This window comes from Gymnodraco acuticeps, unplaced genomic scaffold (assembly GCF_902827175.1).
Source record: "Gymnodraco acuticeps unplaced genomic scaffold, fGymAcu1.1, whole genome shotgun sequence".
Taxonomy (NCBI): domain Eukaryota; kingdom Metazoa; phylum Chordata; class Actinopteri; order Perciformes; family Bathydraconidae; genus Gymnodraco; species Gymnodraco acuticeps.
This window is the reverse complement of record NW_022990238.1, coordinates 4,096,055-4,113,341: the sequence shown is the minus strand read 5'-3', so window position 1 is coordinate 4,113,341 and position 17,287 is coordinate 4,096,055. Positions and strand designations below refer to the sequence as shown.

General features: G+C 43.0%; 1 protein-coding gene across 1 annotated transcript in view; it reads right to left on the bottom strand.

The window, feature by feature from the left end:
- Positions 1 to 10,374, bottom strand: part of LOC117548663 (protein sidekick-2-like) — a 92,529-nt gene extending 82,155 nt beyond the window's left edge. The window contains 1 exon segment of the mRNA XM_034220057.1: positions 10,080 to 10,374. Coding sequence (XP_034075948.1) covers positions 10,080 to 10,236 — 157 coding nt within the window. The 5' untranslated portion in view covers positions 10,237 to 10,374.
- Between the last annotated feature and the right edge of the window lie 6,913 nt (positions 10,375 to 17,287).

The following is a 17,287-nucleotide window of genomic DNA, read 5'->3' as shown; positions in this document are numbered from 1 at the left end:
CAGTCGCTCAATCAAAGACAGCACACTTTGCCTCAATGGGCTTGTATGTGTCACATAAAGCACATGATAAACTACTTCACATCAACAACAAGAGCACATTTTCAATGATTGATAACTGGGAAAGATCCCACTCTAAGCCTGACTTTACTCTACATTTTAAGAAAAAAATATGGTTTTTATATAATCATTTTCACCCATTGTGTTTGTCTTTATACTGTACATCCACTTTCTGATACACCATTTTGGGCACTGTCCCTCCTGAAGTAATGGATGTGGGCTGCTTCTCACAGCCTTGCCATGTTTTTTTCATGGCCATTGTTTCTGCTCCACCCCACTTTAAATCAAGAACACAATGCATCCCTCCCCAGCCCCACCATACTTCACTCTGGACAACATTAATAAAACAAGCTTTCAATGATGCAGAGTGCAACGCCACATTGGGCTGTGAGCAGTGGTGTGATTAAAGCTTTTAAACACCGCCTCCCTTTGAGTTTGCATATGTCAGCTCTGCAGTATGTGTTTGTAACAACGCTGGTGGGGAACATGCTCTCTCTGTCGTTCACCCTGTCTCTTTTTCTCTTCTTGACTATTCCTCACTAATGCAGTGGGGGCAGGAAAAGTGCTGGGTCCACTTTAACATATAAAGCAACAACAGAAGCTTCAACAATACAATTGGACTGAGGTCCACGGAGGAAGATAAAAGTGGGAAGGTAGCTGCTGTGCTACAGTGATTGTGTCTATTGTCCAGGTCTAACGGCTGCACTGTCTTCCAATCTTTGCATACTGCACAAACCCAGTCAACCCACTTATTCCACTCTGTTACTTCAGACAATTCAGTTTTCTGTTGCAGGTTTTTTTTTAGAGTCACTGTGAAGCATTTGAAAGACACAAGCGGATGAGCAAAACACAAAGTAATTTCTTCTCACAATTCCTTCTCTATAATCTAATGACGACGACCCCTTGAGTGATTACAAAAATGTAAATAAAGCTTTTTAATTGAATTTCATGAAATTAAACATCGGCCAGAGCAACTTCATTAAACTGATATAATCCCTCTGACTCTCCATTTCTGCTGTGCCCACTGGCATAGAACATGTCCAGCATTGCTACAATAAGATATGTGCTCAAACATTTCCTTTCACAGAACAAGAAAATTACTCTTTGAAAGCCCTCCTCTTGCAAATGAAAACAGCTTGACCAGTAATTTGTGAAAGCTTTGACGACAATGACACAGAAAATTGTCAAAGGCCTGTGAAGGAGCAACACAAGCAGCTGCAGCCATCGACTGGAATCTGCTCACAAACTACATGAGGCGACCCTGCTTTGGTTTCTGCCGCAATTCTCTTGCTTAAGTCAGGCATCACAAATCAGTTTTGAGCCATCATATGTGTGTCACATGTGATGTAGATCGGATTTGGCTTTACTCTCTGGGGTAAAGCTCTGTGTGAGCCTAGAGTGTGTTCACATGTCAGCTGCATCTCCAGCAAAGAGACAGGGGGCCAACATTGTCAAAAGGCTTGTGGTTGTGGTACAGTACATGACCCCAACAGGGGACGCTCAGGTGCGTTTGTTTAGGTACGGCTTTCTGGTTCTGAGACAAGAGGAGACAGTGACCGGAGCATTTGGGACATGGCAGTCCCCTGCAGAATTAAACAGGCTGTGTTTCAGGCCCCAGTGACAGGACATCTCACTCAGATCACAAAAGGCAGCACTGATTGTGTCTGACATGTGCATCTTCCCTCAGATGTATTGTCTTTGTTTTGTCTGGATTACTTGCGTGTAGTTATTTTGTATTTTTGTGAATCCTTTGTGTTGTGTGCGCACTAGAGTGGGACTGTTTTTTTTTCACCAACTGCCTACTTCACACAAATTGATAATATGACCTTTCTTATACACATTGCCTGTCTGCATGAGTTTATTAGAGTGTACAAAAAGCTTATTTCGATTAAACAATTACACTAAGGGATAACCAGATTGTGTTGTGTCTAACAGGCTGAGCACACCATAGACATGCGGTCGTGAATGTATAAAAAAAGGGTGGCAGGGGGAGAAGGGGAAGGGTTACTGTTTGGGATCAAACTGGGCACACTAATCCCTTTGATCCCCCCATTTTACTGTCAGCTGTTTCCTAGCTACTGTCGGATCTGCACAGAATTTAGGATTTGTGCTACTGTACACCACAGCAATCTCTACCCCACTGATGCAGCGCTCTCCTTTCTTTCCTCCATCAATACCCCACCATACCCCCACACCTATTGCCTCCACACAATGTCTATAGCAATATTTATTTCTCTTTCTGTTCCCCTTTCACCATCACTTTATTGCCGTTGGCCTCAGCTGCGACATGGCATGGAGACAGGTTGAATTGGAAAGTATTTTGCACAGAAGACCATCAGAGCATGACTCTTCACATTGAAAAACCTGATTCTGATGTTGTCTATTCACACGGGACACCAAGGCTGCGCCCCACTTTCATTAGTTGTGCTGAAAAACAGCATTCTAATACTAGTTTGGTTTGAGAAAGCGTCATTTGCCTATAATGAAACAATAAGAGCACATGTGCAGATGCATGTGTTAGAGGAAGAAAAATATTTCTGCGAATCAGTGTACATACAAACATTTGTTGTGTGCATCTGCTTACATGTATTAAAGCAAAAAGGATTTGTTTATTTGGAAGCCACCTATCAAAGGAAAATAAGTGGATCTGCACAGGTTTTCCTTCGTCCTTGTCAGTATTGCTTGCTTTCAGAGGTGAAACGCCCTGCAGACTCCCCACTTAACCACTGATGAGCTCTCCCAAACTGATCTTAAACCTTTCCAGGCAGTAACACACAACAGACTCGATTTGCGTATTGGCAGATTCATGCTTCTTTGTCAAACACTGGCATGTAGGGGAAGAGTGAATACAACAAGTTTCTCAATTTGCTGATTTCAATGGGAGCTGCTGTGCTGTATTGATTTTCGAATACGCTGCACACCTACATAATTTGTATCATTCAACCAGTCAAGCTCTCAGACTAGCCCTATTTTTCAGTGGCTTTTTGTTCATTTTCGATTAAGTGCTTTGAATCTCACCAGTCAATTATTTCCCTGGCACATAAATGAAAATGTATTCGAGGAAATTAATGGTAAAGAAAATACCTTTTTCCAAGGTAGACATTTTGACAAGTTATAGGAAAAACACAGGTGTATTTACTAAGCTGCATTCCACTTAGGGGAGGCCCTGCTATTGTGCTCACTGGAATAGCTTACTGGGTCAATTAATGGAAGTGAGCCATTGTTAAAGTTAATGTAATGTTAAACTATATTTGTCCTACTCTGACAAGGCAAAATGTCTGCTGTGAAAAGAGATCAATTAAAGTCAAATATGTCATCACTCATAGCTTTCACCGGAAATGTAGGTGCATGAATACCATGAATATTTTTGAATTACCCTATACACACCATCTGGCTGATGCTTGTTTTCTAGATGTGTAAATATCTCTCTTCATGCAAACTGCTTTAGGATAAAAATGCAGACTCCCATACAGTGCTGGACAAAGGCTCTGTCTGGGCTTTGATTCCTGGTTGAATCCCGCATATGGTTTCAGTCTGTCACCTGAAGCGCTTTGATGGCTTGCGCAGAGAGGCCAAGGAAAGGGAATCCAGATGTGACATGAGCCAATAGAGCAAGAAACCAGCAGTATTGCTGTCAGCTCCCATCACTATTACACTTCGTAACTGACAATCTGCTGATGTAAGAGGCAAGGACAGTGATCAAAGATATGTGTATTATAAAGTGCTGCCATACAGCAATGCCAAGCAGCTGTACTCTATGCCATGTATACCAGAGAGGAATCCCTTATCAGCATACACATAGCTTAAGATGTATCTCACTTGATGCCTTTGGATTTTCCTTGCTTTAACATCAACCTTGACATCCCTTGGTATCTCCAATGCAAGATATTTGTTTAGAGTGAAGGTGAAGTACTGTCAAAATGGGGTAGGAGTGGGAAGGGCTGATGTTGAGCTCGGTCTATCTTGGGGAAGAGGAGGAAGTCAGGTGTTGAATCACAAAAGAGATATCGAACATGATATGGAATCCCACAACCAGGACGATGGGGAATGTAAGATAGCTCCGATGGTTATCAGGACTGAGCATGCGGCTTTCAGAAGATGCAGCTTGAGGCATTTCGCCAAGACCCATAGAGGGACTGGTAGGCCTGCTGCCAAGCACAGCCTGAGTAGCAAGCTCGGCCGATGGAAGGCATGGAGGCTCTTTTTTTTCCAGACGAGACCCTGCTCCAATACTGGAAGTATGACCGTGAACTGATATTGTTTCTCTGCTCAAACAGCCCCGCCAAACTGCTAACCCATGACCCCACCCCAACGGCACACAGAAAATGCTTTCTTCAAACAGCAAGGTAAAAGTGCGTAGAATCAGCTGAACAACGCTAGTCTGATATCAAACAAGCAGGCAGCGAAGAAGAAATAAAAGCAAGAAAGAAAACATTCTATCCAGTTCCATATGTGTCAGGGTTTGTTCTTCATCTGATTTGCTTATATTCCCTTTTACATGGTTCTGTATTGAGTTGGAAAGCAATCTATCCACATACTGTAAACACATATTGCAGGGAATCATGCTGCTGGTTGTTGGGAAACACAGCCAAGTGTTGTGAATAACTAGGTTAAGGGTCAGCAGGACTATAGATCAGAATGTGAAGATGTGAATCCATTTATGTGAATGAATAAAGAACTATGGATTGGTACCACCAGTAATTTTTACTAGGAAAATGGAGACAAAATATGCCCGCCTCCCAACTCAGTTTCTCCTCCATTACTGTATTTCTTTGCCTCTTTTGCCATTTTATTCACAACACAAGAATACACTCACCAGTCCCCAGGAGGGGCAAGCTGAATGAAAGCAGAGATCCGCAGTGAACATTATGCTGTAAAAAGCATTGTTCCTCACCACCAGTTTTCCTTGAGTTGCCTTTGTGTTGTTCAAATGTTTACATGGAAGAGCTTGGGGGCTTCAAGACAGATGCATGGTCCAAGAAACCTGCCTCAAAATACCTATTTTCCCTGGATGGAAGTAATGACACCATTTGTGGGCTTTTCAGATAAACTATGATGTTTCAATGGAGCAGCATGCACAACATCGTTGCTCGCTTGTCACAATAATATCAGAAAAATGAAACAAATGGTGCCAATTATAATTCCCCTCCCTATCCAAGGTAATTTCCTTTCAATTTCTGTCCCAGCTCAGGGCCTGTTCTGAGGCTTTTCTTTTTTTCTTAATTGTTGAAAAGGGGCCTCCTGGTCTTGTGTCAGATTGATTAGACTTTTAGCTGGGAGAATTAATATGTGAAGAATTTGTCTCTTCCCCCTTGCAGTGATTCTCCCGTCAGTCTCATTAGTAAACAGGAGGAGAAGGAAACAAAACCGCACTCAGCTATGTGATTAAAATTGGCCCCAAAAGAAGGACTTGCTTCTTCAGTCGATGCCGTTATTATTGAGGAATCTAATTTAAGAAGCCTATACCTTTCCTCAACTGTATTTTCACCCAGTAGGATAAAAACAAATATGCTTTCAGTGGGTAAAGAAAGTCAGTCTACATGAAATGATTGTGTGGGGTGAAGATTTTTCCCTTACTCCATACTGTAAGGGTACTGTGTGCCTTGTTTAATCTTTGGCCATTACCATTGTCAACAAAAGCTCACATCATAGAGTAGGTACTGATTGCACAGCAAAGCTAAACTCCAGCATAGTAAGTAATCATTTCAGTCAGCTTCCCTAATATGGCACATGACAGACTCCTGGTGGGAGATAGGACTCTTTTCCCCATGCAAATAGCCATTACCATAGCCCTTTGGGCAAATGGCAATTACCGGGCAAGGGGTGAATGCCAAAACCCAGCGGTACTAGTTAATTTGATTAAATTTCCATTATGAACTATAAACACAGTTTTGCTGCTCGACTGAGCCCGTTAAAGGCCTCCTGAAGCTAAAAAACGTTGACAGCTCAGCGGCCCTATTGTTCTCCGACAATAAAGTAGATTGTTATGATTTGTCACCCTTAAACAGGATAAGGCACTTATATCTTTTTTTTTGTGGGAAACATTAGCGTGATAGTTATTATTATTTAAAAAGACAAAAAGGTATCAGGCTCTTTCATTAATTTATTTGAAATTTTGCTGCCAGTGAGCACATATTTCTCCTTTTCTAATTCATCTGTGATATGTTCCATCTTGGTGAATAAAGTGTCCTTTGGCAACATGAATAAACATGTGTAGAAAGCATTTGGCAGCCAGAGAAAAAACTGCCAACCTGCCAGACATGGGAGGCATGCGCTGAAAACACACAAGGAGCCTGATTTGGAAGCCATGCTGCCACCACGTTTCACCTGAGGCTGTGCAAGCCACTAACTGGTCTTTCTGGGCATGAGCCATGTTGCGAAGAAAACAAGCATTTAGTCCAAATTTCAGCAGACATCTGCTAGCTCTCTGGAGAAGTAAACATGTTTAATTAACTACATTTCACCAAACAGGGAGATACATATGTCATAAATATGCACTGTGTGTAATTATGGTATGGTGGCGGAGAAGTTACAGCACTTCCACTCCCACGTCAATGTGCCCCATATGGGACTTGTGACGTGGTCAAAGTGCTTTAAGTTGGGGAAGATGCAATTATTTCATCACATATAGCTCAAGATTCAGTATCATGTCTAAAATCAGATGCCGAGGGCCAATGTGACATCAATGTGAGTATGTAGGTCTACTTTTGTGGAGCTACATGCAAAACAGATTAAGCTTTCTATTATTTGTGATGGAGTGTTGTATGCGTGGGCGCAGACAGTCGGGTTTGTCATCAGTCTTTGTTGGAGCAAAGAGATGCCTTTGATTCTATTAGAACTGTATTATATTTCTCTTGATGGAGTTGTGTAATCTTGTACACATTGATTTTTCTATCTTTCAGTGGATGTGTTTGCATGCGTGTGTGTATTGGTGTGTCACTGGTGATTTGTGATCCTGTGCCTGCATTAAAGCAGGGAGTTTTAATCACACAAGGATTCAGAGTGTTTTTAAACAAATGCTTTTTTTGTAAGCATGGTGGATTATCATAAGATTTAAAGATTTGGAAATGCCTGACAGCTGTCAGGCTGCATACTAACGTACGTCCAGAAAATTATAGCAGCTGCCGTTTGGCAGAATATCAATGCTGGTATCTAGATTAAAGCTCAATAGCCAGAAATATACAGTAAGTGCCAGCAAGCCACACACACACACACACACACACACACACACACACACACACACACACAACACACACAACACACCCACACACACACACACACACACACACACACACACACACACACACACACACACCACACACACACACACCCACACACACACACACACACACACACACACCACACACACACACACACACCACACACACACACACACACACACACACACACACACACACACACACACACAACACACACACACACACAGCACACACACACACACCACACACACACACACACACACACACACACACACACACACACACACACACACACCACACACACAGCACACACACACACAACACACACACACACCACAACACACACACACACACACACACACAACACACACACACACACACACACACACACACACACACACACACCACACACACACACACACACCACACACACACACACACACACACACACACACACACACACACACACAACAACACACACACACACACACACACACAAACACACACACACACACACACACACACAAAACAGCACACACAACACCACAACACACACACACACACACCACACACACACACACACACACAACACACACAACACACACACACACACACACACACACACACTTTGAGGAGTGGTGAGAAGATACAGAGATTGCTAAGAGGCAAAGAAAGACAAAATCTCATATCTATTTACTTGCTACTTCGATGAGGGGGCCGAATGTGTTTTAAAATGGCGTGCTGGGAGCAGCCTGTGGCAGGAGAAAGGTTCCCCCGTGGACTCTATCAGGTATACTCTTGTGCACTGGAGCAGCCAGCAGTATTAAACACAGCAGGAGCCTCAGTAGGAACCTGTTGAAAAACAAGTACACACCACCTCCGGTTCCCCAGGGCCTTGTGTGCCTGTATGTCGCGTAATTTATGACATCCTCAGAGGTCCTCCCCTCTCAGAGACTACAACATCTATAACTTTATGCACAAGCACAGCCGCACTGCCAGTGATTTGTAAACACGGATGCCCCGTGAGGATGAGATAGGCTTCCTCCTTCAGAAGAATAAGACCTCTCTGGCTTGTAAGAGAACCCCTGCAAACACTGCAACAGCGTCTTCACTGAAGAACCTAAAGCAGCGGCTGTCTGCCATAGAAGAGGTCCTTCTCAATTGAAAGAGCGGGCAGACAGAGTGAATCTATCACCAATGCTAATGCTCAGCCTGGAACATTCAAGGGGCCTGAATACCAACCGCAAGATGAGAAAGAGGTCTGTTGGGGGAGAAAAGGTAAAACCCTGTGAAGTAGCCTTGAAGCGCTCAGCAGATCCTCACAGACTCCAGGCATGTTAGCTTGAGAAAGGGATGGTAATAACAACTAGAGGAACTGTGCCCTGCATAATAAAAGACGCCTGAGACTCCTTTTAGATAAGGCTGGGAGCACTTTAGAGCAATGCGACTTGTTCAAAGACAAACAAGCAAAGGGATTATGCTGCTTTTAGCACTTACTGAGCATTGTGATTATAAGATCAACAGTGCAGAGAGAATACACTTCTCATACGAGTCAACTTTCAATATAATTCTTTTTTTCTCCTTTGGGACCTATGAAGTTATAATGCCTTAAGGATTGTCAAATATGCGTCTTCATTTTGTGGTTCTGAATGACCCTATGTATAAGAAATCCTAACCCTGCAGTTGGAACCTGAAGCATAAAGTTAAACGCCATTTAATGTTAATATGCACCAAGACTGCAGATGAAATTCATAGGCCAGTAAGCCGCACACAATTTGAACTTACCTTGTGAAAACTGGCACTTGTGCTTTTTCAATTCTGCAATAGAGGCATGAAGGATTTGCTCTAGCCGGCCTTCTCCCCCAATATACCATGTAGTGTGTATACCTCACTGGTCAGGAAGTACACGTCATCCACTGACAGATGCCAAGTGACAAGTGATACCATTTTCACAGTCATTGTTTGATTAGCGAAGATAATTTCTATGCCTTTATCCACATTTTTCTGATTGTGGTGGATATGAATGAGCCTTACATGTAGTGATTTATTCATTCTGTTCTATTACTTTCGCACTTCAAGTGAGAGAGCATACATGGACATAAGGCAAATGTAACACAACCTTCAAATAACGGCTTTGCTCCATTGTTCCAGTTCATACAAGGTAATGAGTGGCTCTGCTGCACTGTTAAGGTGGCAAGTAGGCACAAGCAGTGTAACTATTTGTATTGAGGTTCCTCAGTTGGGGCCACTGTTCTTTTTTACAGTTTTTAAATGATGTAAAACAGTAAAGCTAATAACATGCATGTGAATTATAACATCTAGACGACTTAACATAGCAGAAGAAAACACATTTTAGAGCAATATAGTGTGTTATAAAGATATTTAGGTGTAATAAAAATGTATCATAATGACAAATGATAATGGACTGATTAAAACCCAACCTACATTGGCCACTAAATATTAGTGTCCTGCTTTTCAGAAGCAGACATTGAGCTTTGGGAGCATGCATGTGGTTACAATAGGGAATGTTGTGGAGGCTAAACCTACAGTTTATATACCTTGTTGTCTGTGAAACTTAAAAGGAAAATAAAACTCTGTTTTCACAATTTGGTTTAAGTTTGGCATTGTGACCAGATCAGTAAAAGCAAACAATTCAAATTTTTGACACCATTTTTTTTTTTTTTTATCAGATAATTTTGCCGAACCTCAATCGAAACAAAATAAATCAACATACTTTCTTGTGCGCTTGTGTGCCAGCAACAACAAAGATGGGCGGCTGGAAATCAGAGTTGTGAAAATTACCTTGAGCCTGAGCGCTGTGGATAAAAGTCGCCGACAACAGAATCCAACAGGAGACCCACACCTGTCCGACCTGTCCAGCCCGCCCAGCTGTAACCATGGTCCGCGGCACCACCGTCGAGACCCCGGTGCGCCTTCCCCGTCTCCACGCTGGGGACATGTTGCTCGGTGCCCACACACTCCCGGGAAGTCCTGGCTGCTGCCGGTCCTGTGCGTCAAACTGCTCCTCACTGGCGATGAGGGTGAGTGACTGGGGGATTGTGGGGAGAGCTCACTCCGTCAGAGAGCACCGCGCAGGCAGACAGGCACGCGGTAGTATGAAAAGCCTGTGGACAAGTCCCGCATGAGCAAGGCGGAGTCAGTCCAATTGCATTTTCTCGGCTGTCAAGTGTGCGAGCCGGAATATTGACACCATCTACTAACTGCTCCGAATAACCTCTGCATGTGTAGCAAAGATAGATTAGTTAAATAAAAAATATAGAGTATAAAACGAGTCAACACAGAGTGTAAGTTTATATGATTAGATGACAGCTTTTGCGCAATCCAAAATTGTAATGTCACTAATTATAAATGATAAAAAAATCTCTTATGTGCGCATTTGTTCTTTAAATACCTTACCATTGCAGCTACTTTTGCGCAAAGTACTCCATTTCATTACCAAGTGATCAGCAGTAGTTTGCACAGTAGCTTTCAGGTGTGTGCTGTTTGAAAGTGTATACACCTTCCTATAAAGTATTATGTGCGTAAAAAACGGTCTTTATAGTTCCATTGTGCCATTATACGCTGCCACAGACAGACTACACATTCGGGCATTTAATGAATTGACCATCTTCTTAAACCACAGCAGCGCGCACAACCCGAGCCCAGGACAAGTCAAGTGCTCTGTACGCTATTGCCCCCACGCGGCAGAAAGTTGAAGGACATTTCTATTTGGACAGCTGTGATTGATTGTTGACACATTCAAACTAAAAGCCTGGGGTTTTCAAACTACCTGATGACAACTAAATCTTTCCAAATAGCCGATTTTGGATGTTTCTACTGCCAATGATAACGCATTAACTGGGTCACAAATGGTTTGAGCAATTGAATATTTCTGTAAATCTATTTGTTCTGCACTGGCCTCAGTTAACCCCTGGCTCTGTGGTGTGGTTAAAAGCAGAACAGCCAAGCCATTACACAGACAAATGGCAAAGGAAATAGCTTACACCTGGGCAATTTAATGTGATTCAGAAATTAATCTGAGATCAAGGATGGCAGACTGTTATCGTCTCTGAATGCTTGAGCCCTATCAGAATATTTCCTCTATCACGACACAGGGGATAAAAGGCGAGTTTGAAGGCTCATAAATGGGGGCACTTCTGAAACCAGAGGAGGGTACATATGGGCTGTGATTTCGGCTTTGTTGTCCTTGCTCCTTTTGAGCCTACTGAAAAAATTGCATGCGGGCAAGGTAAGCTTGAAAGAGCTGTCACAGTTTTTCTGCCTTAAAAACATACCCGTCTGTGTGCCATTAGATGTTGTGAGTACTATCGACTACAGGGAACATCCAAGCTACCATGAGCGAGGTAAAGGCTGCCGCTGCTTTATAAAGAGCCTGGTTAAAGTATAAACAGAGGTGGTTCTCTCTGCCTGTGGGATGTTGCCTCACCTCAGTCCCTTTTATGCTGTGCTTTGTGTAGTCCCGCAGTGATTTCCCATGTCCTTTGCTCTACAAATAACCAACTTCCCATTTTCCCTTTGACTTATACAAAGAAGCTTGTTTGGTGTCATCCATATCGCCCTCCCTTTTTATTTTCTCTACCCCCACCTTGCACCAATCCCCTCCTGATAATGATGTGCTGATTATTAGGCTCTTAGGCCAGCAGATTGCTCTCCAGTCTCATTCGCATGCAGTGGAAAATGGCTGCTGTCTTGGAGCCCCCCCCCCCCCCCTTCGTGCGTATCAGGCAGGTTGACATTAGCAAGCTGTTGGGAACAGTGCTCAGGCACCTGGGCAGGTGCTCTGTCTCCGTCTTTATAACTGTTTCCCAGCAAAGGGAACAGAGCCTGCCTGATGCGACAAACCACGCAATATGGTAGTGTATAGCTGACATTTACACATATGTGAATAGTTACTTTTACTTGTTAACCCTTGTGTGGTGTTGGGGTCAAATTGACCCGATTTCCATTTTCAATGAATAAAACAAATATAAGGATATTTTCGTGCAACCTGAAACTCAATGGCCGGGGCTTATTTATTGTGAAGGACATGTGGAATTGTTTTGATTTTTTTCCACTTCCAATACCCACCCGCATTTATGTCCTTCATAAGAGGTTCGGGTCAATCTGACCCGGATACAATACCCGGACAGACAGAGAAAAACGCACAAACACACAAACTAAAGACACACAAACACACACAATTGTATGCATAGAGAAGCTGTTTGATCCTGTTTTCCCTTGATCTTTACCCTTTGTAGTGTGTACACAAAACTATCCTAGAACATTATAAACATTTTTAGATCTTCCAGAAATGTATACACATTTTACATTTTCTCGCCGGAGGAGGGACTAAACAGAGACATAACCTCACATTACAGTGTATAGTGCAGAACTACAATTATCTACCAACAAAATGGCCAAAAGATATTCTGCTCAGAAAGCCTTGGAGCTAATAATGGATGAGAGTGAGTGGAATGCATTAGAAGAACACGGTGAAGTGGAACAGGAAGACATTTCTGAAGATGAGGATAATGTGGAGGTAAACTCAGAATTTGACAGCAAATTGGAAGATGAACTTGACTCAGAGCCAGCTTCTGGAAGACCCCCACAGTCAGCTTCTGGAAGACCCCCACAGTCAGCTTCTGGAAGACCCCCACTGCCAGCTGTGAGGTCTGTGGACCCTCAAAGGACTAAAAGACACAGACTACATGCAGCAACTGCAACAAGTACAGTGCTATACACACGAAGAAGTTCTGTACATCATGTGTTCCCTAAACGGACTTGCCCATTGACTCACATGATGTTCTGCAGCGTCACTTCCTCAATATATTTTTCGGATATACTGTATTTTATGAATAGTGACTGTTAATTGTTTTTTGTGTTTATATCTGTTCTATGTCATTTATATGGATGTTTCATTCTCTCTAGATTTCACAGCCAAATATTTTTGGCTGTGTGGTTCTTGTGTTCCAATTGCTGATAAATTGCTTTATTTCCTTCAGGGCTTTGATTATTATATGACAGATTAAAAATAATAAACATTAATGAAAAAATGTTTCAATTGCGGATACAAGCGGCCGAGATGGGTTTTCTCCGCAGGGTGGCTGGTGTCTCCCTTAGGGATAAGGTGAGAAGTTCGGTCATCAGGGAGGGACTCGGAGTTGAGCCGCTCCTCCTTCGCGTCGAAAGGAGCCAGTTGAGGTGGTTCGGGCACCTAGTTAGGATGCCACCTGGGCGCCTCCCTAGGGAGGTGTTCCAGGCACGTCCAGCTGGGAAGAGACCAAGGGGTAGACCTAGGACCAGGTGGAGGGATTATATCTCTTCGCTGGCCTGGGAGCGCCTTGGGATCCCCCAGTCAGAGCTGGTTGATGTCGCCAGGGAAAAGAAAGTTTGGGGCTCTCTGCTGGAACTGCTACCCCGCGACCCGACCACGGATAAGCGGGAGAAGATGGATGGATGGATGTTTCAATTACATTTGTCCTAGAAAAGCATGAGCAAAATGTAAACCTAGTTTTTATTACAGTGTATTTTTTTTTTAACATAAATTACATTTTTATCACAAAAAACTATGGACACTTCCATTGTTAAATTTGATCTAGCAAAGAGTATTTTCAAAAACTAATCATATATTTCATTTATATTGTTGGGGAATGAGTTAAAGACAATAAAGAATTGTGCATGTTGAATTTAGTTCTGTATTTTTTTTTAAACCCTGAAATATGTCCCGGGTCAATTTGACCCGAACATTACCAAAGGGTGCGAAATGTGAACATAACACAAGAGTTAAGTGAGACCCATTAGGTGACAGTGTTTCAGATCATTTATATATATTTACTCATCTGCTAACATCAAAAGGACAAAAGTCTTTAATTTTCAAAGAAATATTAGAAATGTTTTCAAATGTGAACAATATTGAGGGTGGTTGGTTCAGGGATAAACGCAATGGATTTAAAGATGAGCACATGGAGGCAGGAGTTCCAGATCATTCTTTTTATTGTAACTTGTTGATTCTTGTTATTCCTAATTGTTGTCTGGTTGATCTGGTAAAAAAACACACCTTAATTAGCTCAAACATAATATTCATGCTTCAAATTATAATCCAGCAAAGCAGTTCTCTTTTTACATAATTATATGTAATGTATACATAAGGTAACTAAATGCAATCTAAACAGTACAGAAAATAGTGATAAACTACTCAAGCTGCTATGAAAATACAATATAAAGGAAAGGAAAACTCACTGATAATTTCCTCAGACAAACAATTGGTGCTCAGGAGTTGCATGAGGCCAGCCAGCTTCTTTGTTCATGGGGGAAAGGATGTGCCACAGGTGAGCTGGCTGCCTTTATTGATTAGCTAGCTCCGCCCTTCCAGGGTGGCAGGAGGAGGGAGCAGGTAGAGGGAGGTTGGAGTGGGAGACAGATTTTACATACGTACATATGATTTCCCTTTAATTAGTACCTCAGCCACTCTGACTCTACCATCTGAGCTCGGGAGAAGTTTCTGACCCTTTCTTATGGGCCAAGATGCCCGTGATAGATTTGGGTCCACAACAATTACACTGGCATCCAGGGTGAGATTTGGTTTCTCCCCTCTCCACTTTTGCCGAGTTTGAAGGGGAGGTAGTTCTTTATAATGCTTGCCCAGAATTGCTCTGCGAGCACTTGACTGTGCCGCCATCTCCTTGTACCAGAAGGTCAGGACGGGCATATACAACCGGGGGAAGGGCTGCCTCAAGCCACCCCATCAGGAGAAGATTTGGGGTCACTGGGTCAGGGTCTGATATGTCAGAGGAGATGTAACCAAGGGGCTTGGAGTTCAGGATTTCCACAACCTCTATGAGTACAGGGGGGTATACTACGAATCTAGTTAAACCTATCCTGGATATGTTTTGAGTTATCCGGTTGACTTAATCCAAAACAAAGCCGCTCTCGCTAAACTACAACGCTGGCTATCAACTCGTTCGTTCAAGTCAGCCGTGTCCTATCTAGTTAGGTGCGCGTTCACATAAAAGAGGTGGTATCTGGAGCATTCGACCAATCACAAACATGGAGAAGCGTACTGACAGCGCAGCGTCATACTTCCTGAATGAAAAGTCAACTTTAATATTAGTCAAATATGAAGAAGTTAAACTTTAAACATCCATGACTTAAACACTTTGTCCAGGGTAAAAGCCACATAGCTGCACCTGCAAGGTGAATACAGCTGGAAACAGAACAAGTGTTTGAATGCGTACATTAACAGGTTTATGATATCACTAATTATTGTGGCTTGATATTGAGTAAGAACATGTTTTTATGAACCACACAGCTTCCGGTCTCCCACGACCCGACCGGAGAAAAAGACGTGCTGCAGGCAGTAGAAATACATTGCTTTTAAAATCGTGCTGTGCAACACGAAAAAAGGGACAAATCGTGTTGGTGAACACGAATCAATAGATTAAAAATCGTGTTGGTGAACACGAAATGCCGTGAGACTGGGTTGGTCTAAGACACGATCTGACTTTAATTACATTTGTCTCGAGTGTTTCGTCAACTTAATGTGTTGCTTAAAATAATACTTCTGCATACAGTATGTGACACTGTGAGTGTTGCACGGCCAGATACGGCTCAGCTGACTCAGATAAGGAGATATATGATACGTTATGATGTGATATGAATGATAATGGAACACATCGACCTCTGCACTCACAGTGCCGCGGACTGTAGGCAACGTAATGTTACTTTGATCCGGTTACTTATGTTGTGGCAGATATTTAATTAAGCTTTCTTAAAATAATAGTATAGTTATAATAGTCAGATTACTCTGAAGATGGGAGGTGATGTTCTATTCATTTTCACGTTCACAGTCGGTGATTTTGGCCGGCCGTCTTTCCTGCAACGGCAGTTTAAACTGTATTTCCTGCTCTGATTGGTCAGCAGGCGTGGTGCTTTCGCTGAGTTGATCTCTTATCCTGGAACCTATCCTGCTTCTGAGCACAGACTAGGTTCCAGGATAAGTCACCATGGAGATCTATCCCGCTAAAAAGTGAACCAGCTTCGTAGGACCGGAAATCCCAGAAGTTATCTTGCTAAACGAAAATCCTGCTTCGTAGTATACCCCCCTGGTCTTCCCTGACAGATTGATTACCCAAGGTTGCACACAGGGGAGGCGTGTGGCGCAGTGGCCTAATGCGTTGGAATTCGGATCAGGGGAGCACAGGTTCAAACCCCACTGCAGTCAGCATGTCGTTGTGTCCCTGGGCAAGACACTTCACCCCAAATTGTTCCTCTGGGGATTGCCCACTGTATTGAGTATGCAAGTCGCTTTGCATCTAACAAGTAACATGTAATGCACATAATGCTTTCTTATTGGCTCTCACCTCCCTTTCCCAGGTTCGTCCAAAGTGGGGAGCATGCGGGGGATTCCTCAAGAAACGCACTTTGTGTTTAGACAATTGTTCTTGAAGAGCAGGGATTAACTGGTCAAAGGTTTTTTGCAGCTCCCTCGCCCCTCCCACAAAGTTGGTGCCATGGTCTGATATGACTTCAAAGGGGGTTCCACGTCGTGCTACGAAGTGGTGTAATGCAATGAGGAAGCTGTCTGTGTCCAGACTAGGGAGGAGGTCGATATGAATGCACCGTGTGTCTGGTCAGACATTTGAAAAGTATTCCCCATCTTTTCTCGCCGACTTTGACAAGGTAAGGGCCAAAGCAGTCCATCCCTGTGGACCAGAAAGGGGGCTTGAATAATCGCAGGCGAGACAAGGGTAGATCAGCCATCCTAGGAATTACTGGGTTTGCCTTTCATTTCTTGCACTCCATGCATGAATGCTGGTGTTTCTGCACTGCTTGTCTTCCACGCAAGATCCATGAATTCCTCCTGAGGGTGGCAAAGACTCTCTCCGGCCCAGGGTGGTGTAGCTCCTTGTCAAAGTCCTTAATCAGCAGTTGTGTGATGTAGTGTTTTGGATCCGAAACCACAGGATGGATATTGTTATAATCCAGATCTTCACTTTTGCGCAACCGACCAC